Here is a 23,377-nt window from a genome sequence, read left to right on the forward strand (position 1 = left end):
CCAGAGTCTGTCGTCTCTCCTTTTCTTCTCCAAGTTCAGTGTACTCGTAGAGTCGTCATCAGCTAGTTGCAATATACTACCTGAGACCGTTACATCTCGTCCTGCTCCTGCATCTGTCATCTAGATCTTACTGTCTCCATCGCAATATCAATTTTGTATATGCGAGCTGACCAACGTTCGTGCCCGTTACAGTATATTGCGACCCTCTTTTCGTAGGAAGGGTCTGGTTCTTGTTCCCGCATCTATCCTGTTTGCATTTGGACTTCTGTTCTTATATTCGTCATGATTTCGCTACCGTTCAGCACCTCGTAGAACAGGTTGCGGCTCTGGAGAAACAGTCGCTAAACTTTTCGTAATAACTCCTGGGACACCCGACACCTCCTCTCCTAGATCTAGAAAGTTCACTGGAGCTACGAGGTACGATACTTCGCTTCCTCTTATTAAGGCTAAGCTCCGGATTGATTTCGATGTACAGTAATTGGTACAGATGAAGCGCACTCTTTCTATCTTGACGTTAACATATGTGGATTGCCACAAATCCTGTTGTGCCCCAGGTTTCGAAGCCCTTTACTAGGGGGCTTGCGCAGCAACTGCCAAGAGCCGCCAAGTATAATCCCGTGGTGCTTGAGAGCACGGGGCTGTACAGTACGGATGTACCTGGGCCAAACATCTCATTTGAGCGCACTCGCGATGAACACATTCAAAAGTAGCAATGTCAGGAACGGCATATGTGGAGCAAGTTTTGTTGGATGTCAAGACTCCATGGTAACATCCCTCTCTGCACCTAAGGTATTTATTGTACCTTACGGTAGGGTCCAATTCAGTTGTGAATTTGGAGCCATTGTTGTCTGGAGTTTCTGAACCCGAGTGTCCCTACGTTATCGCGTTTTCTGCTTGAACATTGGCGAATGTTGATTCAGGCGCCCACAACATTTGTGATGCTCAGACAGGGAGCTCTCAAACCATGTTGAAGCCGTCGCTAGAGATGTGGCCGGTACTATTATCGTGTTCTGTCCCAATGTTTCATTAGCGCCTCGGGGTGGCAAGTAACTTGAGGCAGTTTTGGCCATTCGAACCGGCTCAACGACGGATGGCCTGGGCGAGAGTTGAGCGCGGATGTTGGGCTTCGAACCTCGGGCAACCGAAGGTAGCAATGCCAATTCGAGGCAGACGTACTCAACTGCTGACCTTTCAATTCAGTTATCATTGTCTCCTGAACCTCGGCCAAAGATGCGGGAAGATCACCCAGAGGGGCACGAAGCCCGTCTGTAGCAAGCAGAGTTGAGGCTTCCGATGAGTGCCCTTTTGACGAGGGAACGTCACGACCTCACCGGGGCAGCAACAGCTGCAAGAGATACCTGATAGATACCCGGCAACATAGTGACACCCATCGGCGGTGACCAGACGATCGCAGGGGCAACGATGAAACATGGTGCTACAAGGCGGCAAGAACGGAGATGAGAACTCCCGTCGCAACCATCCACTGTCACAAAGATATAGTAACCCGTGACAGCATGACTGGGACTGGATTGTTCTGCATTCAAGCTCAACTGCTTGAAAGAAATCCTACTGTACCTCGGTTGCCGTGTTCCAGCAGGGTGAGGGTCCAGAATCGGAGATTCAGATCAGGGGGAGTTCCAGGTGACTGTGTGCTTCAAGGCATTGTGTGGCGGCTGCAGTCTAGGTAACTGCCCTAGCAAGTGTGAGTTTCATTGTTGCCTGGGTTGGGCCTGTCTGAAATCACAAACAAAAACAGGAACAGGAAGGTACGGCTACTGTTGATTGTGGTCACCTCGTCACACCGATTGAAATTTTCTTGTGACATCACACGAACTCCGAGGCACTTAGGGACTTCCATTTGTTTCCTCCCATCTCGCTGCATTCACCGGTCACAAACAGAAAGTCAAGTCCCACCAAGGCAAAACCTATTCCACCAAAACTCCTCGCCTTCCACTTGTTTCTGTCACCGACTCTCCCCTCTCTTCTTCCGCAACACTTCGTCACCGAATACGAACCTCAATTCCGAAACACCCCTTCGAGTCATCCATCTGCCACAAGGTAAGTACCATTCCAGTCGCTTTTGAGGTCGTCACCGATTATTCAGGTTCGACTTCCTGCTCACATCACTGCAAGTGTGACAGCCGAGTCGCTGAGTCTGAGATTATCGCTTTGGATTGCACCAGAATCACTGACAACACACCTCGTTTCTGCAGACAAGCCACATCCACTCATCAAGCAAAATCATCAAGATGATCTTCAACCGAATTCTCATCGCGGCCACCGCCGCCTTCGGCATCGCCATCGCCGCCAGCAACGGCGGAACCGACAATGGCAAGCGCGCCGTTCTTGCTGCGCGCGATACGGTTACGAGCACTGTCACAGTCATTCAGTCAACCACTCTCACGGTCGCCGCCACCGGTCCCTGCTCGACCTCAACCGGGTTTTTGAGCTCCGTCACCAGCAGCACCACCACTGCTGTTTCCCACACCTCCACCACCCAGACGAGCACCTCGAAAACCACCTCGACCTGGACCATTCCCGGCGGCTCGTCCGTGACCTCGACGGTTCCCGCCGTCCCGAGCAGCAACACGGTGGTCACGTCGAGCTCGACTCAGACCCACACCCACACCATCACGTCGGGGTCAACCACGGCCACATCGACCACGGCCACTCCGTCTGCATCCACCGTCAACGGTGCAAGCTACAACAAGCACAACATGCTGGGTGGTGTCGTTGCGGGCGGCGCTGTTGCTCTCGCCATCGCCATGGCCTAAGCAAGTCCGCCTTCCATTCTGTCCCCCTTTGCAGGGTTGCCAAGACATCAGGGGCAGCATCACATGGGACTTCTTCAGGTATCCCGAGTTGTATTTCCCCGGTCTTCATCAATCAATTGCTATCACCTTGGCCTGTAATTTGGTGGGAGGAGTCACTTATGGGGAGGTATGGGCTGGGAGTTATTAGAGATCGGGAAACATGACACATGGGGCACAGGAAAGTCGGACAGACAGAGAACACAGTCTTGCAATTTTCCTTCATATCAACAGGTGCTACCAGCAGGGAGAGACGTTGATTTGTTAGGGCTCTAAGCCCGGAATGCGAGACATCCAATTACACTGACACCCTTTGTGGCCCATGGTGGATATACTGTTGATCCTGCGAGTAAACAGCACTTGCCCATACCGGCATCCCTTGCCTGCAGCAATGCCATGCATGCATGCATGATCTGCAGCACATCGCAACCGACTCTGCACTCTTCTCAATATCCTTCTGCAGTCAGAAGGATCAAGTCAGTCTGCCAATTACTTTCTGTCACACAACCCAAATGTACAGATCCCTCGTCATTCCCAAATTGCAGATTACCTCACCTAGTCCACCACTCCATACTAACCTACATCGCCACCACCGACCCTAGCTGGCCGTCTGAGTACCCAACTGCATCCTACAACAACAAATCCCCCGTCTGCCCATGCTGATACACGCCCTGATTACCACCATACTGGTTAACCACATACCCCGCCGCCTCCCCAGCATTCCCCCCAAAACTGTCCCCCTGTTCCTGGATCTGCATCCCACGCATCTGCGAGGCAAAGTACGCGTCCGCATCACTAACCGCCTGCGCCAGATTCCCATTGCCATTCGGTGGATTCCCCCTTTCCGTACGTGGGTCAAAATCCGCGGCCTGCCCGCCCATGCCGAGCTGGCTCAGACTCTTATTCGCATCCGACCGGAGCCCTGTCACGGGGCCAGGGAGTTCCTCGCGCTGCAGGGCGGGCGAGTCCTGCAGGCGGCGCGGCCTCGCGTTGCGGAAGACGGTTTGCACGGGTTTCAGGTAGACGGTGGCGAGGGTGCCGACGTTGAGGCACATCTCCTCGAGCGTGACCGGGTCGAGGCGCTCCGACTCGGCCGTGATGGCGGGCTTGTCGCCCATGACGATGCGCTTGGCCGCCTCCATGTCGGTCGACAGCAGGCGCCAGTACATGTAGGCCCTGTCGCGGAGGTCCGGGTTATCGGTCTCTTCGGTGGCCCATTTGAGGACCTTGGGGACGAGGTCCTGGCCCTTGGTGGGGCGTTGGATGAAGAGCTTGACGGTCGCTGTCAGGAGGGCGAGCTGGACTTCAACGGGCTCTTCGGCGAAGGAGAAGAGGAAGTCCTCGAGGAGGGCGTCCGAGTTCTCGATGCGGCTTGCGTACTGGCCAATGACCCACACCATGGCCGCCTTGGCTTCGGGCTCGTCGAGCGAGTCGAGGTGCTCGCAGAGAGTGCCGATGATGCTTTCGTACTGGTTGGGGTATTTACGGAAGATGTTGCGGATCACGACGGTTGCCTCCTGCACTATGTAGGTGACTTTTGTGGCGACGAGCTCGAGCAAGAGGTTGATACACCGCCTGGCGGCAGGCTCGATCTTGATGGCCAGTTTCCCGATGGCGCGGACGGCTTTTCTGACAAAGTGGACGTCGATCTCGGTGGCGTATTCGCGGAGCTCGGTAAGCACCTCGTCAATGTTTTTCTCGTTGGCGAGCATGAAGATGAGTTCGAGCTTTGTGACCTTGACGTAGATAGGGTCATTGTATTTGCAAAAAAAGACCCGGATGTCGTTGCGGAGCACTTCGGGTCGCCGCTGGAGGATTAGCAAGGCGTTTCGTAGCGCGAGGTACTGAACTTCGGGCCCCTTGGCGAGCAGCGTCACTAGTGGTGGCGACAGCTTCCGGCAAAGAGCGGATATCTGTTTCTGGTCGGAGATGTAGTTCATCAGGTAGAGAATCACGCGTATGCAGGTGAGCACGACTGCCGAGTTGGAGTGCGAGAGGCGCGGGGCGATGCGCTCAGCAAGAAGCGCCGCCTCTCCGGTTTCTTGCGGCACGTAGGACATGAGGGCCTCCAGGATGTATGTCTGACCCCATCTGCCATGCGTCAGCTGAGATCCCATCAGGATGGAACGGCATTCGGACGTACTCGGAGCAATCGGGCAGGATGGCAACCATCTTAGAGGCATTGCTGTAGTCGATCGTGAGCTTGATGGCGTCGCTCCGTTCCCAAATGTCCATCAGGCCAGCCAGAGCGCTAGCTACCACGGTTGGGTTGTCGTCCCTGAGAAGGCTGTTTAACCTGTCGATAAGGTCGGACTTCTCCACCATATGCCTGTCGTGATCGTAGAGCTTGGCGACGCAATAGGCGGCTGTCTTGCGCACGTACGGGTCCGGATCGCGGAGGAGGTGCTTAACGATAGGCACAGTCGACTCGACGAACTCGCGTACATGAATATAAGACATGGTCCGGAGGGCTAGCGCCCTGACCAGGGGATTTGGGTCCTCCATGTCCTGGAGAAGGTGAGTGTGCGCACATGAGCAACAGGGTCGCAGCGGGACTGACATGTTCCAATACGGGAATGGCCTTCACAGCCACGTCGGGGCGCATCCTCGCGTAGTTGACCAGGTAGAGGAAGCACCTGGTGGGGTGTCAGGGGGGTGTGTTTGAATCTAAGGCAGCGCCATGTGCGGACCACGTACATCTTCTTGATCTCGAGATTCGGAATGTTCATGCAGCCTAGAATGTCCGGGAACAGGGCGACCATGTCGTTGTTGCTCATGGTCATGTTGGCGACAATCTTCTTGAGGGCGATCTTCTTTGCGGTGAAGTGCTTGTCCTTCTTGCCGCCGCTATTCAGCTCGAAGCGCAGCTCGGCGACCTTGCCCTGTTCAGGTCCACGCATTGGTGAGTGAACGGACGGAGGAATATATGCCAAGAACATGGTGATGGTAGTCGGAGGATGATGGAGGAGAGCTCATGGTTACAAGGGAAGCGAACGCGGCCGAGGTGCGGTCAGCAGGGAGCAAGGGGAAACAGGAATGTAGGTAGGGCGAGTAGTCGAGGTTCGTCGACGGCAGGGAGCAGGTGACCATCGCCAAGAGGGTAGGGAAGGTGAGGGGCAGCGAACAGAATGAACGTGAAAGCAGGGCGCCGGAGCTTGACCAGCCCTGATTTTTGCCCCGCCATGCTCAGACGGGAAAACACCCGAAAAACCAATGAATGGCTTACCCGAGCGAACAGCTTCGAGTCGCCTCCTCCTTGGGCGCCCGACATCCTGCCTGTCTGTCTCCGTTATCCGACAACGCTAGCGTCGTGTGATGCGGTACGATATCGAATCGGGGGCTGCAGAACTGCGGGCAGCGGAACCACGGCGCTGAGTGCGGGAACCTGCTATGGCTTCCCCAGAGCCGGCGGAGGCGACGAGACGGTCGAGGCAACCACCACGTCAATGGCTGAAGCTTCTTTTGGTGGGACTTGGTTAAACAGTATGTAGTCTCGATATTTAAGCGGCTTGAGTGTCTCGGTTTCGCATGCGGCTTCGGAAGGTGCTGCGAGATAGATTTGTAGCCAACGTGGGCTGTCAACGGATAGTCGGTCGCTCGGATCGCTCGTCTCGGGCGGGTTCCTCAAATGGAACACTTTCGCTTCGTGTCAACGTGGTCAGCTATGGGTCAACAGCTGGAGTCGCAAGCTTTGAAGTCGAAGTCGCCCATCTGATAGAGTCAACAGGGAAGGCACAGGAATTGGGAGTTAGATCCAGCGTGGATCTGACCCCTGAAATTGGCCCCGCTTACATGGCACCCGGTGGAGATGCTGGGGCCAGCTTGGCCCCACTGAAGCGGCAGCAAGCGGGTTGCCAAGGAGCATGGTGAGCTTGGAAGCCAGCTAAAACCTGACATCAACCTTAGCCTTCCAGTGATTGCACTCGACATCATCGCGTCGCGCATTGCACCCGAAGACCACGTCGCACAATGTCCGCCGTCTCAGCATCGATAACACTGCCCGCATGGGCGGCAGAGCTCAAGAACCCACCAGCGCACAAGTCCAAGCAACCCGGCTTTCCCGATCCGCCTGGGTACCCCTCGACGCAAACCACGCCCACCTCGAAGGTAGAGCTGCGCATCACACATTCCTTGAATCATCGCTGATACAACTCCCAACAGAAGAAGGATGCCAAAGACAGCAAAGCCGTGCAGCGGAAAGCCCCGACGCCCGACGAGATGGACACACTTAAGTTGAAGAAGGCCTGGGAGGTGGCCCTGGCGCCGATCAAGAGCCTGCCCATGACGGCCATCATGATGTATATGTCGGGCAACTCGCTGCAGATATTCAGCATCATGATGGTCTTTATGGCCTTCAAGAACCCCATAATGGGCATCCTGGGCACCAACCAGGCCTTTGAACGCTTCGAGACCGAGACCAACAGGGCCAAGATCGTCCAGGTCAAGCTCGCCTACGTCGTCATGCAGTTGGTTGCGCTGGCTTTGGGGATATGGAAGGTCAACGGCATGGGGCTGCTGCCGTGAGTATGCCGGGATTATTACTAAGTGCAGATTGCTGACAAACCGAGACAGGACAACACGGTCAGACTGGCTTGCGTGGGAAGCGCAGCGCGAGGTTGTCGAGCATGCGGTGCCGGCGTTATAGAAGCCGAGTAAAAAGTATGATACATGCTAGATACGCGTACATTCTCAATCGAGTTTCCACAGGATGTGTGTTCTGCAAACAAACACTGGACGGGGTGCCCTGTCGACGTTTGCTTATCTCCGCAGTCATTTGGACCGCAAAGCTCGAACCAGCATTCAGCAGCCAGCAGGCAGAGCAGATCGGCCTTGTTCCGCGCCGCCGTCTCTCATACGGTATTTCACAATCCAGCGAGTCTGAAGCGAACAGCTTCCCATTTCCTCATATGGTTCCGGTTGGTTAAGATGATCCCGCGGCACGAGCAGAATCATGGACAGCCAAAGCGACTCAAACTCTCCGTTTGATTATTGATATGCAAGGTACTTGTGCCAATGCCTGGCGACCACTCAGCTGTTTTGGTTGTGTCCACACAAAACCTACGCAGCTCCATCTCTCAGAGGATCGGGACATGGGTTACGACCCCTGACAGGGGGCCAAATGCGACCTTGATATCCTTTCGTGCATTCCTAGCAAAACTCGGACCGCTGGACGACGAATGCTCTCAGCGAAACAAGGCAGCGACCTGGACCTTGTCTCTCAGTTTAAAATGAGCTGTACCCCGTCACGTTTGCTCAAGTCGAATTGATACCACCTCAATCAACCATTTCAACCCGTGCCCTACTCCTGATTTTGGTGTTGGAATCATTCCCCTTCAAGTTCAAGCTCCCAGCTGGTTTTTATTCTTCACCTCATCTCAGCTGAGTCAACTTTACCCAGTGCAAGATGTACCGCGCCATCTCCCTCGGCATGCGGGCTGTCCTAGTAAGTTCCCCTTTCGACTTGTTCCGGCCTATCTCTAATATATGCCTCTCTCAAATACAGTTCCTTTGCGGCGTGACCGTCCTCGGCCTCGCGGCGGCCATGATCAAGAACCAGGTCGTCGACAGCCCGCCCGTGACGACGCGCTACAGCACCTTCACCGGCGGCTTCGGCATGATTGTGTGCGGCGTTGGCGCCCTCGGGCTCTTTGTGTCCTTCATTCCTGCCCTGGTGCCCATTGTGCTCGACGGGCTGGCGGGGCTGCTGTTTCTCGGGGGCGGCATCGTAGGTCCTTCTTTTCTCATTTCACCCTTCTCCCAGCGCTTGTGGTGTTGCGAGTGACCATCCTTGATATGCGGTTCTCTGCCGCTCTTGACCATGAACAATCATATTTTGAGATGCTTCCTTTGTGTTGCATACCTGTTCACTTCCCCCTCACCATGTCATCCTCAGATCTTTGTTAATCGCCTTCCCTTTTACCTCCGCCCCACTCCCCAATCCACCCCTTTCCCACATCTCATTCCCTTGTTCACCCCGAAACTAACGCCAGACCCAGGCCTGGACAATCGGCCTCCGCTCGGTAGAGAACTGCTCCAACTACTACGAGATGCTCCGCAACCCCCTCCTGAACCAGGGCAGCATCGGCTCCGGCGAGGACACGCGGTACGGCATCATTGGCCCTGACGACGGACCTGATGCAATCGCCTCCAAGTTGCTGAGTAACTGCCAGCGTGCCCGGGCCGACGAGGTTCTGCAGTTCATCTGCTTTGCGCTCGCGCTGGGCTTGGTTGGGCTGGGAGTTGTTGGGCTGAGGAAGGGGAAGGTTGGGGGTGGGGAGTATGTTGTTTGATTCCTCTGCAAGGTACATTCACTGGGTTTATAGACAGGATGGGAACGGTGAGTAGTGACGGACCGTGGCTGGTTGAGCAAGGGCAAGAGGAGTTTGCTTAGAAGAGAACTTAATGGCGCACGACACGAACATGGACGATATGATCTAGCTAAACAAAAGACAAGAGTTAGTCAAAGGGTATACTACATTGCCAACAACCCAGCCTAAACCGACATTCACCCTCCATGATCCATACATTGTCACCCAACTCGTCATTCCGCAACATCATTCCAGTCATCTGCCATACAATTGTCCATCAGGCCATCGATCATACCCAGACATCATCCTCCCCAGTAACCCAACAAAACCGCGCCGTTCCAAGCCAATGATCCCTTACCTCCTCACACTGCTAGCAACACTGCTCATAGTATCACTAATCTTGCTCCCCCACCCGCCCATCCACTTCGGCACCTGTAGCTTCATTCTCACCCTGACCCTACCCTCCACCACCACATTCACCAGCGCAATCACCGCATACGCGGTACTCCCAATAGCTCTAAACGCCGCCAAGCCAGCCACACTCCACAGAATAAACCGCAGATAAAAGTTATCGCCAATCGAGCTCCCACCATACGCCTCACTAACCGCCATAGCGAGCGTGGCATTCGCCACCAGCCACGACACCACCATGTAGGTCCGCACACTCTTGTAATAGTCCTGCTGCATCTGCTCCTCCGAGACCGACGGGGCCGGCACCTCGACGCGGTCCCTCAGATTGCGCAGCGCCTCGTCATACCCGGAATCAATATCCAGCTGCTCCGATGGCATCTCCAATTCGACCGTCGATCCCGAACCCTTGCCGACGGCGCCGCCCAAGTCCGTCTTCATGACGTTGTCGCCCTTGGTACCCCACGTGACGTCGTGGGTGTTGCAAAAGGCATAAATCTGCAGGGTGCATATGTACGACGGCAGCAGAATCAGGTACTGGAGGAACGACGTGAACATGTGCCACGGGTCGAGGTACAGAAACGACATGAAAAAGTACAGGCCCACAGTCGAGACGGTCGAGACGATGACGTTGGTAAAGACGTTGTTGCCCAACGACAGGCTCGGGTCGTCCTTGAGGTTGAACTGGCGCACCACGACAAAGATGCAGGCAAACAGCGTGTAGGCCATGATGATGGCGTAGATGATCATGGACGCGAGGTACATCTTTTTCGAGCCCTGCGGGCGGTTGCCGAGCGACAGGATGAACTGGGTCGAGATGAGGAGGACGCAGACGTAGCGGAGGATGACAAAGATGTACTTGGCCGCGTTGCCACCAAAAGGGTCGACAGTGGGGTCCGCCAGGCCGCCGGCGATGAAGTAGAAGGTCAGGTAGAAATTGGCGAGCGAGAGGTAGGTGAAGATGAGCTGGATGAACTGGTACACGAATTCAATATGCAGCAGGATCTTGCGTGCGAGGGTGTGGTCGGTCTGCCAGATCTGCTGGAAGTGGACAAGCGAATAGACGGCGGCGAAGAAGGCACCGTTGAGCCAACGGCGGCGCTGGGACACAAACTCGGGGACCGTGTCTAGCCTCGGTCAGGAAACAGTCGAAATGCCACAGGAAACGGGTTCGGAACCTACCAGGCACATCCGTCTCACCCGTGCAGCCCTTGACATACTTCAAAACCCATCTCTCGCCCCGCTTGGCCACCAGCTCCCAGCAGAGGATGCGATCCTCAGCGAGGTACATGTTCGCCGTGAAGACATCGGCGTGCTGACCATGCAGCGTCTCACCCTTGAAATACTGGCTGAGCGGACCGTGGCCCGTCTCATCGTTCTGCAGCGCATGGTAACGGTACGCGCTGAGGGCGCCGGGAAGCACAGTGATGTACCCAAACACACTCTCGAGCGGCTTGTCCAGGATATTCGACAGCTTGTACTCAAAGTTCTGCGACGCCACGAGCGGGTTGAGCAGGTTCCGACCCCATTTGCCCTTCATCGCCTTGATTTCTCCGCAGGCACCGGCCACGTTGGAGTCGGTGTCGAAGGCCTTCCACAGGTGGTACAGTGCCGTGCCGGCAGGCCGCGTGCCGACGTCGAGCAAGATACACACGTTGGGATTGAGGGCCTTGCCGAACGCGTTGAAGAACCAGCGGTGAGAGTTGAGCTTCTTCTGGTTCTTCTCCTTCAGACAAAAAATCATCTGGCAGGGCACAATGCCTTTCTCCGCGCCCTTGAACTTGAGATCCGAGTCGAGCGACACTTGGGTGGTGTACTCGTAGACATGGGCCTGCACCGCCTTCTGGTTGACGTAGTTCTTGGCGATGCCGTGCTGGTAGACGCCCATGGCAGCCAGCGCGTCGAGAGTGCGCGGATGGATTTTCTCACGGCCGTCGGACACAATGCAGACGACGATCTTCTGCCACCCCAGCTCTCCCCAGGTTCGACTCCGGTTACGGCTGCAGAAGTGGCTGATGTTCTTCATGACGGCATGCATGGTCCGCGTGAATCCAATCTCGTCCTCGTTGTACATAGTGATGCAAATGAAAAGCTCCGTCTCGCGCGCAGTCCGACCTATGTTCTGGCGCAGCTTGTAGCCCCTCTCAACGAAGTCGTCGGGATCACAGGTCACGGCTGTGTAACGCATGTGAGTGAACTCGATCTCGTCCCGGCGGGGCAGGAAACTGTAGAGAATGGTCGGGATCTTGCACTCGAGGACGAGCTCGCCGTTGATCAGCTGCACCTCCTTCCTGCTCATCTGCGGTGCGCGTACACCGCGACGCTCTTGTTTGCCTTCCGGAACTTGTGCGTACCGCTCCGTCTTCTCGTCAATCGTCTCGTCCGTGGCCTCATCGCTCAGTGTTACCTGCGACTGAGCGTACGAGCCACGGTGCTCTCTGTCGTCTCCCAAGTCCGTTTCAAGCGCAAAAACATCGTCAGTGTCCTCTGCGAGGGGAATGCTCACGGTGACGTCGTCTGCGAACGAATGAGTTGAGCCCCGGGGGCCGGTCGAAAACAGGGGTGCGGGGGGCAGCGGTCGTCTCGGACTGCCGCCGTAGGTGGAAGCGGGCGTGCCGGGTCTGGGGCTGCCATTGAGATCCGCTGGCTCGTATCTTGTGCTGACAGGGGGCGGGCGGGCAAACTCAGAAGAAGTGCGCGTTGGAGTCCACGGCCGTGTCGGGGATGCGGCGTCCGATGCTGGGTTGTAGGAGCTGAAAGAGGGTTCAGGCGGCGGCATGCGCGGCGGATCAAGGATGGATTGGCGCGAATCAAGCGAAGGCTCGTAGTGGCGCCTTGTTCGACTCCTGAGTATTTTGTGTGAGCTCATGCTTGGCTTTGCGGGTGGTTCTTCTTCTCTTGGGGACTCAGACTCGCATCGAGCCTGGAACCGCGCCCTCTTCCTCGGAGACGGGCCCTCGGGAATTACGGGGAGGCTCTTTGCGATCCTTGCCGCAGGAGGTGGCTCTGGCTGCTTCTTTCTCTGCGGCCTCACTGTCGGGCAGTTGCTGGGCGAACTGGCATTGCCCATCCTGTCTTCCGGCGCCGGCTTCGGCCGCGGACCTGTTAGGGCTGAGGCGCTGCCAGAAGCGCTACTCTTGTTCCTGCCCGGCATATCTCCTGCTGGCTGCTGCCCGAGCGCATCGAGCATCTCGGGCGTTGCGTGCTCGCTAGGCAGGTGCACTGGCGGGAGGGGTTGAAGAGGAAGAAGAGGCAGTGAGAGAGAGGGAACGAGAGGAATGTGTGGTAAGACGTACGGCCGGGAGTCATAAGGCTCCTCCATCGAAGTGAGCAGGCGCACGGCAGCGCTATGACCCGGCGTGCCAGTTGGGGTCGAGTCATCGACGTCGCCGTAGGGGGGCAGCGTGTACTCGGGCGGCGGCCGAGAGGGCGAGTGTCGGCCATCCATTGTGGCTGCAGTGGCGGCGATGCCGCAGAGATCGGGAATGTATCGTCCGAGACAATCGACTGCTTGGCTGTGTTACGCAGGTCAACTGGTATGTGCGAGAGTAATCGCGATTGTCGGGCCGTCAGGAAAGTTTAGAGGAATGGGAGAGTCGAGTCTGGTCTCGCAATCTGTGCTTGGAAGGCTGCAAAACTGAGGCTCAGAAACCGGCAATAAGGAAATATCGCGGAGTTTAGATTAACAGAGTGGAATGGATGCGATGATTGGAGATGGCAGGATGTTGGAGGGTTCTTGCTGTTCCTTGGAGTGGGATGTTTACTCGTCCCTCCTTAAGCACGTTGTCCGGACAACAGTCCACGCCCCCTGCTGCGAGACCCACTCAACATGTCGCGCACACACGCATGCGAAAGCTGAAAGCCTGAACGCAACCGCATTCCAACCAGCCAATCACCCGAGACAAGCGCAACCCCGAGGTTCCCATCAGCCGCATCGAGGGTCGCACGGATCATGGCACGACAGGCCATACGGACGTAGCAGAGTATCGTTCTGACAGGATCGACAACATTGAAAAATTGACAGTGGAATATGTGCAGCTGAGTATCGACTCCGAAACAGAAACAAACAAATGCAATGCAGTGCTCAAGTCAAGATGAATCCGCCCGCAACATGATCTATTTACAAGCTCCCGCTCTGTTCGGAGGTAATGCATGTCCCCCCCTGCAGCCTTTTCCTCACTCCTCGTCCGACTCTTCTTCGGCAACCTGCAGCGACTCGGTTAGCAAGAAAAACAAACAACAATAACAACAACAACCACCCTTCAGGTCGTCAGCAGAGATCACTCACCCCCTCATGGAAGTCCCGACCCTCCTTAGTCTCCTTGATGATACCCGCACGAATTGTCCAATCCCCGAACCTCTCGCCCTCATTCCGCTCGGCCGCATACCGCTTGAGCAGATTCTTCATGATCACCAGAATCTCTTCCTCTTTGATACTCGACCGGTACAGCTTATTCAGCCGCTGACCGTGGTATCCACCGCCAAGATACATGTTGTATGCGCCGTACGCCTTGCCAACAAAGGCAACTTCGGCCAACCACGGCCTGGCACACCCGTTCGGGCAGCCCGTCATGCGCATGACGATCGAGTCCTGGCGCAGGCCGTTCTCCTCGAGGCAGGCCTCGAGCTTGGAGATGAGCACGGGCAGATAGCGCTCCGACTCGGCCATGGCCAGGCCGCAGGTCGGGAACGCGACACATGCCGACGAGCTGAGCCGCAGCGCCGAGAAATGCAGGTTGTCGAGTTTGTACTTGGCCATAAGCGCCTTGATGGCGGGGAGGTCCTCGTCGGCCACGTTACTGAGGATGAGGTGCTGGTTGGGTGTGAGGCGGAACTCGCCCTTGTGCACCTTAGCGATCTCGCGCAGGCCCGTCTTCATCCGGAACTCGGCCGTGTCCTCGATCCGCCCGTTCTCGATGAAGAAGGTGAAGTGGTTCATGCCGTGCTCATCCTTGGTCCAGCCGAACGTGTCGACGTTGCTGTCGAAGTGGAATGGCCGCGCGGGCTCGAACGACTTGCCCCAGTACGCCTCCACCTTCCCGCGGAACACGTCGACGCCCATGTCGTCGATGGTGTACTTCAGCCGCGCGTGCTTGCGGTTCTTGCGATCGCCAAAGTCGCGCTGCACCAGCATCACCTTCTCGCAGGCAACGTGTACCTCGTCGGTCTTGACGAAGCCGAGCATCCGGCCGACTTGCGGGTACGTCTTCTTGTTGTTGTGCGTGGCACCCATGCCACCACCAGCCAGCAAGTTGAAGCCCTCCAGGTGGCCGTCGCTCCCCTTGATGGCGATGAGGCCGATGTCGTGCGCGTAGACATCCACGTCGTTATGCGGCGGGATCGCAATTGAGATCTTGAACTTGCGCGGGAGATAAGTAGGACCATAGAGCGGTTCAAAATCCTGCACCGCCTCACCGGCCACCTGCATCTTCTTGTCGTCGTCGTCCGTGAGCCAGATCTCATGGTACGCCGTTGTTGAAGGCAGGAGGTGGTCGCTGATTTTCTTGGAGCAGGCATACACCTCACGGTGATACTGTGACTGCGAGGGCAGGGGGCTGCACATGACGTTGCGGTTGACGTCGCCGCAGGCAGCGATGGTGGTCATGAGCGCCCGGTTGATTGCCTGCATGGCAGGCTTGAGCTTTCCCTTGACGACACCGTGGAACTGGAAGGTTTGGCGAGTCGTGAGCTTCATGGTCTCGTTGCCGAGCTCGTTGCTGATGTCGTCCATCTGGATCCACTGCTTCGGCGTCGAGACACCACCAGGCAGTCGGCACCGGATCATGAACGAGTAGGCAGGCTCCAGCCCTTGGGCCTTGCGCTCGTCACGAACATCGCGGTCATCCTGCATGTATGTGCCGTGGAACTTGGTCAGTTGCTGATCCGCCGCCGAGATTGCGCCAGTCGACGTATCCTTGAGCCCCTCGGCGATCGTACCACGCAGGTAGTTCGACGCGAGCTTGATGTCCTCGTTTGTAAGCGGGGGCGGCTCCTCCGGCAGGCCCTCGACGTTGGCCACGCCAAGCGCTTCCCAGAGCTTCGGCTCCCATTCCTGGTACCCAGTCTGGTATCCATCTGGATCTTGGTCGTCTCCGAGTCCCAAGTCCGCCAGCCTAGTCGCGCCAAAGTTCGCCAGCACTCTGTCAAGGTCCTTGGCGGGCTTGTTGTAGTAGACCCTGTCCTCCTTCCTGGGCCAGTAATGGCTGTCGCCCAGGCCAAAGACGGAGAACTTGACGGAAGCCAGGTCAAGCTCGGTGTTGTCCTTGATGGCGTCCCAGAGCGGCTTGCCATTCTGGGGAAACTCACCCTGACCAGCAGTCGACGTGATAATGACGATGTTCTCCTCGGTCGGCAGGTCCTCGACCGGGTAATCCTCCATGGCCATAACGGTTGTCTTCAGGCCACGTGCCCTGCCCCTAGTGCCCAACCGCTTCGCTAGAGATTGGGCGTTGCCGTTGTCTGAACCGAACAGGATCGTGAGCGGCGCGCCAAACAAGCCCTCGAGCAGCTGGTTGTACGCGTCCTTGGCTTGCCTCTTCTGCTGCGCCCGGATCTCGGTGCCGAAATCCTCCGAGAGAACACCGCCAAACTGTGGTTGGCTCCGCATGAGCTGGGTGAGGCGGTTATCTCTGTCGAGGAACTCTTTCAACTCCTTCTTGATGCGCTCCGAGTCCAGGGAGAAGTTGGGTTCGCCCTTCTTCTCGTTCTCCGGGTTCCATCGGTACAGGGGCCAGTAGCCGATATCCACGGCCTTCTTGGTCTCTTGAAGGACAGTCAGGGGAGAGTCATGCTCGCCAAAATAGGGCAGGTAGGCCAAGACAATCGAAGGACCGTTGAACTTGTCGGCCTCGTCCATGGCCTGCAGGACCTGCGTGTAGGAGCTGTACACAGCCGTGGAGGCGACATACACGTTTCCAAAGTTCATGGCGTACAGGCCGATGTCCTTCTTCCGCCGATTGGCGTCGGCGGTGGCACGTTCCGAGTATGGGGTCGAGTCGATAATCAGCATGTTCACATTCTCGCCTGATGCAAGGACGTGGTGGACGCCGGAGTAACCGAGGTCGTACGACCACGCATCAGACCCAACAAGCCAGAGCGATTGTCTCCGGAAGAAGTGCTTGCAATCCAAGAGCGACTTCGAGAGCCTCGAGTTGTCAACAATGAGTTTCGAGATGGCATCCTCGGCAGCCTCCTCGGACTTCTTGACGTCGTCGGCGTTGGCCACCCATTTTGCAAGCGCCCTCTTGGGAACCTCAGTCAGGAACTGGCCTGAGCTAGCGGCCTCCTTGACCTCACCGACAAACCTCTGTCTCCGCTCTTTCCTTGCCAGCAGCGACCCGAAGCCGAACTCGGGTGTTGCAGAGATGGTGCTGGAGATACCGGCGTTATCTGCGTCGAGAGAGTTGGCGATGTATGCCCTAGACCCGAAGAGCTGATCGAGGATCTTGTTGTAGGCCGTCTCGAGCTTGGGCCTCTCCAGACCGTGCTCGGAGGCCTGTTGGGGCGCTTCCCGCTTCCCAACCTCCAGGTTTTGGACGGGTTTGTCGGAGGTCAGGTTCTGGAACACGCCGCGGAGGGCATGCTGCACCGTATCCTTGGAAATGTATCCCAGCTGATGCCCAACGATGGTCTCGATACCACCTGCGGCGCTCTTGACCGACGTCAGGACGTCAATCAGAACAGGACCCCACTTGGTGGTCTTCCTTGACACTTGTTCGAGGACGGCCACCCTCTTCACCGACTTGGGAATGGCGGCGAGAAGGTTCGCACCAAGCCAGGGCCGATATAACCTTGGAGCGATCAGCCCAGCGTTGACGAATGGGTCGTTAGCCTTCCCCTGGGCGATAGCTTCTGAGAAGAGGGCCACATCGGAGTCAAAAACAAACAGGCAGTTCTCGGCCTTAGCATTGCCACGGTACTCAAATGCGCTGTATTGCCTCCCGACCAAATGAGCGAGCTGCGACCAGATGGCGGTTGCATATTTGTAAATGTCTTCGGAAGAGACGACGGGCACCGTGGGCTCGATGGTGGTCGCGGCTGATGCCACTGGGGGGGAACTAGCCGCGCTCGGCTGGCTGGACTTGACGGATGACTGAGAAGTAACGGTTGTGGAGGCAAGGTCAACCACGCTGGACTGCACACTGCTGATCACAGACTGGACGCTGTTGACCGCAGTTTGGACAGCAGATTGAACACTGCTGGCCGCGGCAGGCGCTGACGCGGTCAGGGGCTCAGGCTGCTCCGAGACAACAGCGACCCGGCCATCGTCAGCGTAGATGTTGGAGCCACCGATGGGGGCTGCCTGGAACCGGCGCACATTGTCCAAGTTCAGGACACTGCGGATGACATCGACGTTTGCGGCGTCAATGGGCTCCTGGCTTGCACTCGAGTTGGGGCCGAAAAAATGGATGACGCCCTTGCCGGAGCGGATGGCCAGGGCATGGGCTGTGAGAGCAATGTCATGGGCCTCCTGCAGCGACCAAGACTGCAGGATGGTCCACCCCGAATTCCGGATGGATGTGATGGCGGTGTAGTCGGGGAAAGTCTTCGGGGAGAGAGCGACATGGAGGACGACGGGGAAATTGGCGAGCTTGTAGAGGTGCGCAACCGAGGGCAACAGGATCGAGGATGTCGTCGTGACCGAGACCAGACGGCCAGAGCGGATGGGAGTGAAGACGGAGAGCAGAGGGTCGTTGTTGTGCCTCACAGACTGGATCTCTGGCACGGCATCGCTGGTCTTTGCGACCAAGCCGGGTGTCTTCTTTGCGGTGAGCGCTTTCAGGAGGGTCGAGAACTCAGAGTCCGAGGCCAATGACGGCTGCACTGAGACAACGACATCGCTCGCGAGGTATGCGATTGCGGCGACTGCTTAATGTCAGTGTTGCTCAGGTAAAGGGCACAGATGCATGACGCAAGCAATTGATGAGCGGCAATTGCTGTGAACTCCCAACATATCCATCATCTTCAACGCGAATAACGATGGTCGTGGGCCAGACGGTTTTCCTGGAACCCGACGCGGAATCTGCAAGCTCGAGTGGGATGGCGGGGTAAAGCGTTACTTACCGGCCTCTTCGGGCGTCCTCAGCTTGACTTCTGCCATCGCTGAACGTCTTCGCGAGGTATGGAATTGGGTGTTCACTAGGAAGAGAGCAGCATCACCAACAGAAACACACTTTTTTGGACCCTGACCCTTTATGCCGAAGGCAAGTCAATTACGGAGTAGAGGGGCCCTATATCGGCCCCGCAGCCGCTCCAAATTTCTCGTCAATTGCACGCGGGCGCAAGAGGCTGGCGATTGCGTGATCGCTTTAGCGGCTCACATCCCGGCTTTTGCCCAGAACCCCAGATCATCCAGCGAATTGCGCGCGCGGGATTTCACAGTCACTTTGTCAAGGTGGCCTCGGCGTGAGCTCCGCCGGTTCGGCTCGCCGCTCGACAGCGGTTGTCGGCGGTTGTCGCATGCAATTAAGAATGAGATATCCACATTGCTACGCGGTGTGTTTCGAGATCTCACCATATCGGATCTAAACTTCCCGTGCCTGCTAACCTCGATGACTCCCTTGGCCCACAGCCTGGGGCAAGATTAGTGTCCCCTGAACCAGGTGGTCAGGCTTGGGGATATGGTCAGTGGAAGGGTAATGTAGCTTTCAAAAGTCGTGGTCTATGCCTTCGTCCTCGCCTGCCCATGCAATCATGGCTCCAAGAAAAAAACGCCGCCAGCTATGCAACCCATCGGAATCCGGAGTTTCGTTTTCAAGGCCAAGTGCAAGGCCCGGCACATTTCACTCCCTGGTGCTCCTGAACTTGGAATTGACTGCCCGCGCCCATTCCTCGTCCTCCATTTTACCGCCCAGCCAGTACCCCCTCCCGACAGAAACCATTACCGTTCCCAGCCGTCCCCTCCATCCCTCGCCGAGCGGTGCGCCGACAGCAAAGGGACCGGCCGACCTGTCTGCGCTAGTATTCCCAGCCTCGCCCATCCTTTGGTCGACAAACTGCTGCAGCACCATCCGAGCGTGTGCCATGACCACCAGACTGAAGTACACCCGGATGAGCGTAAAACCGATGATGAGGACCATGCTCGCCGCGGTGTCGTGGACCCCAATCCCGGCCATGACTTGCGCCGCCTGTTCATCGTCGTGCTGTACCTCGCCGTTACTCGGAGAGCTAGCATCTTGCTCGGCGCCTGCGGGTCCCTTGGGATCATGAATCGCGGACAAGTACCAGGTCGTCGCGAAGGCGGCGGTATAGGCGGCGCTGACGAGCGTGTCGATGGCGTACACCCACGCGAGGGCAAGGTTGTGGAAGGGGCTCTGGGCGCGGACGTGCGGGAGACAGATCGCGAGAGTGACGAGAACGGAGATCGAGCCCAGGTATGCCGTCACCTGCAGCGCCGAGAGCGAGTAGCCCGTCAGGAGGGTCAGAAGGCCATATACACCCGTCACCTTGTTGAAGAGGAGCGCGATCGATATCAACTCGGTGCCTGTTTGGAGGGACATGAGGCCGAGGAAAGACTGGGTGCAATTGAGTAAGCAAGGTTTCCGTCCGATCATTTGATGGCAAGACAACGAACCCTAGGCCGAGGCAGCCGAAGCCATGGACTATTTGGTATTGACGGCATCTCGAAGTGCGACGAGTTATTGCTCCTGGTTGGGGCCGGGTGGAAATGTTTCTCACAACAAAACGCACTTCAGTCGAATGTTGCAAGTCGCAAGCCTTGCCAACACGAGTGGCGCAACATTGGTGCCCACTGACAATGTGCAACCTCGGATCTGTCGGCACAATGGAAACCCGCGACCCTGAGCGAGTGCATGGTGGGCCCGGACATTTGCTGAAACCGGACTCCGGACGAGCTGGATTTCGGACCGTCTCTTATTGATGTGACAAATGCATTTAGTCTGGCCATTGCTTATTCACTGTGGTACGGAGTATCGCGGGCAAGTGTATCTCACCCGTGAGGTGGTTGGACTTCTGGGCTACAAACCTAACGTAAGGAGGGAATGAGACCTTATCCAGTTTTCCAGATCATATGCCACCCCGTCCACAACCCTGAATGGGTGCCGACGGACGGGATGACAACTGGCAACACCTGCTCCAGTTTTTAAATGCCCACTGGTTCTCGCGCTTTTGGCCCAGTGCACTTACACAGCACACCCACACACGCACCCAAAGAGCACCATGATCGATCCCCCAACAGCAGCCAGCTAAACACCAAGCGCTGACGGCATGCAAGAAGGTTGCTGCGATGCTTCTCAAGAGCCTTGGACTGGAGATTTGCTGCAAGTGGGAAGCGCCAGTTCCGCGCGGCGAGGACAGTGCTTATCAAAGTCTCCAGCCGGTGGACCACGGCTTGATCCGCAACGGACCGTCTTACGATGTCGATGCACCAGAGTCTTTGCCTGCAATACGAGTCTGCAACCCAGAAACCACCGCGATAGCATGAGTGTGAGTTAGCAGTACAGAGTTCGAATAGCGTATGTTTTAGAGAAGAGAGCTTAGCAAGGTGTCTATCCTTTCCCTTATTCCCCCACCCCCTTTACCGGGAGCCTTTGCGCTCTATATCCTTACTTACCACCCTACAATCAGTGCTGACTAATCTAGTTCTCCCAATAGCTTATGCTCCTACATCCAGTCCGGTTCCGCAATAAGCCATCATGACTGATATGAGTGTCCCAAAAAGGAGAGCCCACCCGTCGAGATCCCGGTGTCTATCTTTCAGTCTCACTGAATGGGACTGGGCAAACATGATCCGATGCGGTCAAGAACAGCATCGGCGGGGCATCAATGTCCAGTATCATTGGAACATAAACTTCACTCCGCGTGGCACAGGTCCTTCCGAATGCTTCAAGTGTCAAGTGCTGACTACAGTGTAATGGTCCATTGCGTCCGAGTCGTAGATCGTGAATCAATCCTAACACCGTTCTCGACCAGGGATGCTACACTAAGGTTTGGCCATAAAATGATGTTGGGGGTCGCATAGGCAGATGCGGAACAATCTGCATGGCGTTAGATTGGAACTGGTGATTTGGAACCGTCCAGACATTGGATCTGGGAATAGTTCAGTTAGGGGAGTAGTTGATAGAGATGTGAAACAAGATGACACGAGCTTATCATGTATGAACCAAAGACACGGCGACAACGAAGATACCCAAGCTGCCAGACATCATCTAGAAATCCCTGCCAGAAAAGGCAGGACGGCGCACACAGGTTGCAAAGTAGACTGATGGAGGCATGGCGTTGGAGGCATGGCGTTGCCGGAGGACCGCACCCCAACACCATGTCTTCACGAAGCGTCGTTTATTTGCTTGCCTGCTAGCGACGTATGAAACCCTGACGATGCTAACTACCGTAGTATCCCGACTGTAGATGCAGGTACCGATCCAGAGCGTCTAACAACTCAGGGAGACTACAAATAAGGGAACAGCAGAAAGGAGCCCCTTCCCTTCCTTCAAATCACGGCAATGCAGAGCTCGACATGCCTCTGGCGGCGGTATGTATAGGGTAGTTTAAAAACCCCAAGTTCTACCCACAAAAACATCCGCGTCATGATGTGAACCCGCTGTCAGTTTGTTTCGACATCGACGATGCCCATCCCATCGATGCTGCTCACTCAGGTGTGCTTGATGCCCATCCGGTCAAGGTTCCTCTTGATGCCCTTGTCGACCCTCTTGGCCGCCTTTTCGAGTCGCAGGCGCTGCTCCCACTTCTGGACCGTCCTCTCAACAGGCGGTGCGACCCGCTGGATGCCCCGCTCGACGGGATTGACAACCCTGGTTATGTTGCGCTCCCAGCGTGGAGCCCACTTGTTGGTCTGCTTGGAGAGACGCTCGTCGGCGCCAGGAGCCATGAGGTAGAAGGGGGCGAAGCCGGCGGCGCTGGCGGACGCCATGGTGAGGACCTCGACCCTGTTGGGAGCGGGAATGCGAAGAGGCATGATGACGGCTTGGCGGATAGGTGAAAAATGATAAGTAACGGCTGCTGTGTTGGAACTGGATGTTAGTAGTTGACACGAGGTATTGATGGAGTTGAGCAGCAAGCAAAATGACAAGGAAGCGGACGTATTGAGCGGGGCTGTGCCAGCGATGCAGAGTGCATAGACCCCGACTTGTCAAGCCAATATCAGAGTGTTGCTTACCTTTTGCCTGGAGACGTGTGGAAGTCACTTGGTCTTGTTATGCTGATGATGGAAGGAGTCGATCCCACAAGTTGGTTCTGATGGATGACAAGCGGTGGTTGTTGTTATGATGATTTACGATGGCGAACAGCTGTTAGGAGAAGCTGGTGTCGCACAAAAGAGGAGAAGAGGGGGGAACGTGAGCACAACCCCTTTATGATGAATGGGAATGAGCGACTGACACGCCTGGGCCGGAGAGTCGCCGCCCCCCAGCCGTCTGATCACTGGGCATAGCTGCCTGCCGCTTTGAGAACCAGAAACAATCTGGGAGTCCGGTCTGCCCAGGAGGGCTGGAACCGACCAAAAGGTGCCAGCTGACGAAGCGGGGTAACCGGCGGCGGCGTATGAACCCAGCGCCAATCATGGCTTGGAACGGACGTCACTAGCAATCACACAGCTTCTGCTTTTCGGAGAGCTTGGTCCTCCTACTGACTCGAAAGCTGACATGGCGCCATGCTGCAACGTCCTGGGGATGGGCAAGAGACCGCGATTCATCTCTGGTATCGTGTCGTCCCAATTGACTGCAGCAGCCCTGTTAACAGCTACTCAGCCCTCGTTCCCTTGCCAATCATAGCTGTGCCGTATTTCGCAACTAGCAGCAAGGTATGAAGTTGATATTCAGTTTCATCTCTGTCGCTTTTTGGTGTCGCGTTAGCGTGGTAGGCAGGGGCCCAGTG

At 56.4% G+C, this 23,377-nt stretch overlaps 10 protein-coding genes across 10 annotated transcripts; 4 read left to right on the forward strand and 6 right to left on the reverse strand.

The window, feature by feature from the left end:
- The first annotated feature begins 2,028 nt into the window (after positions 1–2,028).
- N657DRAFT_264834 (uncharacterized protein) lies at positions 2,029–2,994 on the forward strand. The gene is made up of 2 exons (XM_062786511.1): positions 2,029–2,058; positions 2,134–2,994. The coding sequence occupies exon 2, from the start codon at positions 2,250–2,252 to the stop codon at positions 2,772–2,774; it is 525 nt and encodes a 174-aa protein (XP_062649161.1). The 5' UTR covers positions 2,029–2,058; positions 2,134–2,249; the 3' UTR covers positions 2,775–2,994.
- Positions 2,995–3,059: 65 nt separating this feature from the next.
- N657DRAFT_642100 (Adaptor protein complex beta subunit) lies at positions 3,060–6,558 on the reverse strand. The gene is made up of 5 exons (XM_062792276.1): positions 6,037–6,558; positions 5,508–5,692; positions 5,371–5,446; positions 4,954–5,318; positions 3,060–4,901 (listed from the first exon to the last, which is right to left on the reverse strand). The coding sequence occupies exons 1-5, from the start codon at positions 6,079–6,081 to the stop codon at positions 3,440–3,442; spliced, it is 2,133 nt and encodes a 710-aa protein (XP_062649162.1). The 5' UTR covers positions 6,082–6,558; the 3' UTR covers positions 3,060–3,439.
- N657DRAFT_264331 (uncharacterized protein) lies at positions 6,416–6,850 on the reverse strand. Its single transcript, XM_062786509.1, has one exon. It carries the CDS (start codon positions 6,753–6,755, stop codon positions 6,531–6,533), a length of 225 nt encoding a protein of 74 aa, XP_062649163.1. The 5' UTR covers positions 6,756–6,850; the 3' UTR covers positions 6,416–6,530.
- On the forward strand, positions 6,780–7,455 carry N657DRAFT_567773 (uncharacterized protein; the record flags this gene model as incomplete). The annotated part of the gene is made up of 3 exons (XM_062788541.1): positions 6,780–6,917; positions 6,975–7,330; positions 7,383–7,455. 3 exons carry the CDS (start codon positions 6,780–6,782, stop codon positions 7,453–7,455), a joined length of 567 nt encoding a protein of 188 aa, XP_062649164.1.
- Positions 7,456–8,214: 759 nt separating this feature from the next.
- N657DRAFT_678528 (uncharacterized protein) lies at positions 8,215–9,100 on the forward strand (the record flags this gene model as incomplete). Its single annotated transcript, XM_062796076.1, has 3 exons — positions 8,215–8,253; positions 8,314–8,535; positions 8,807–9,100. The coding sequence occupies 3 exons, from the start codon at positions 8,215–8,217 to the stop codon at positions 9,098–9,100; spliced, it is 555 nt and encodes a 184-aa protein (XP_062649165.1).
- Positions 9,074–13,248, reverse strand: N657DRAFT_642104 (glycosyltransferase family 2 protein). The gene is made up of 3 exons (XM_062792277.1): positions 12,823–13,248; positions 10,709–12,372; positions 9,074–10,653 (listed from the first exon to the last, which is right to left on the reverse strand). Exons 1-3 carry the CDS (start codon positions 12,972–12,974, stop codon positions 9,473–9,475), a joined length of 2,997 nt encoding a protein of 998 aa, XP_062649166.1. The 5' UTR covers positions 12,975–13,248; the 3' UTR covers positions 9,074–9,472.
- N657DRAFT_264705 (uncharacterized protein) lies at positions 13,098–13,658 on the forward strand. The gene has a single exon (XM_062786510.1). It carries the CDS (start codon positions 13,222–13,224, stop codon positions 13,519–13,521), a length of 300 nt encoding a protein of 99 aa, XP_062649167.1. The 5' UTR covers positions 13,098–13,221; the 3' UTR covers positions 13,522–13,658.
- Positions 13,519–18,839, reverse strand: N657DRAFT_642105 (sulphite reductase hemo protein, beta subunit). The gene is made up of 3 exons (XM_062792278.1): positions 18,590–18,839; positions 13,815–18,391; positions 13,519–13,732 (listed from the first exon to the last, which is right to left on the reverse strand). Exons 1-3 carry the CDS (start codon positions 18,624–18,626, stop codon positions 13,703–13,705), a joined length of 4,644 nt encoding a protein of 1,547 aa, XP_062649168.1. The 5' UTR covers positions 18,627–18,839; the 3' UTR covers positions 13,519–13,702.
- A 42-nt stretch (positions 18,840–18,881) lies between these two features.
- On the reverse strand, positions 18,882–20,220 carry N657DRAFT_642106 (DUF1753-domain-containing protein). Its single transcript, XM_062792279.1, has 2 exons — positions 20,100–20,220; positions 18,882–20,040 (listed from the first exon to the last, which is right to left on the reverse strand). The coding sequence occupies exons 1-2, from the start codon at positions 20,145–20,147 to the stop codon at positions 19,309–19,311; spliced, it is 780 nt and encodes a 259-aa protein (XP_062649169.1). The 5' UTR covers positions 20,148–20,220; the 3' UTR covers positions 18,882–19,308.
- Positions 20,221–22,136: 1,916 nt separating this feature from the next.
- N657DRAFT_678532 (uncharacterized protein) lies at positions 22,137–22,460 on the reverse strand (the record flags this gene model as incomplete). The annotated part of the gene is made up of 1 exon (XM_062796077.1): positions 22,137–22,460. The coding sequence occupies one exon, from the start codon at positions 22,458–22,460 to the stop codon at positions 22,137–22,139; it is 324 nt and encodes a 107-aa protein (XP_062649170.1).
- Positions 22,461–23,377: the final 917 nt, after the last annotated feature.

This window comes from Parathielavia appendiculata, assembly GCF_033297405.1.
Source record: "Parathielavia appendiculata strain CBS 731.68 unplaced genomic scaffold N657scaffold_3, whole genome shotgun sequence".
Classification (NCBI taxonomy): Eukaryota; Fungi; Ascomycota; class Sordariomycetes; order Sordariales; family Chaetomiaceae; genus Parathielavia; species Parathielavia appendiculata.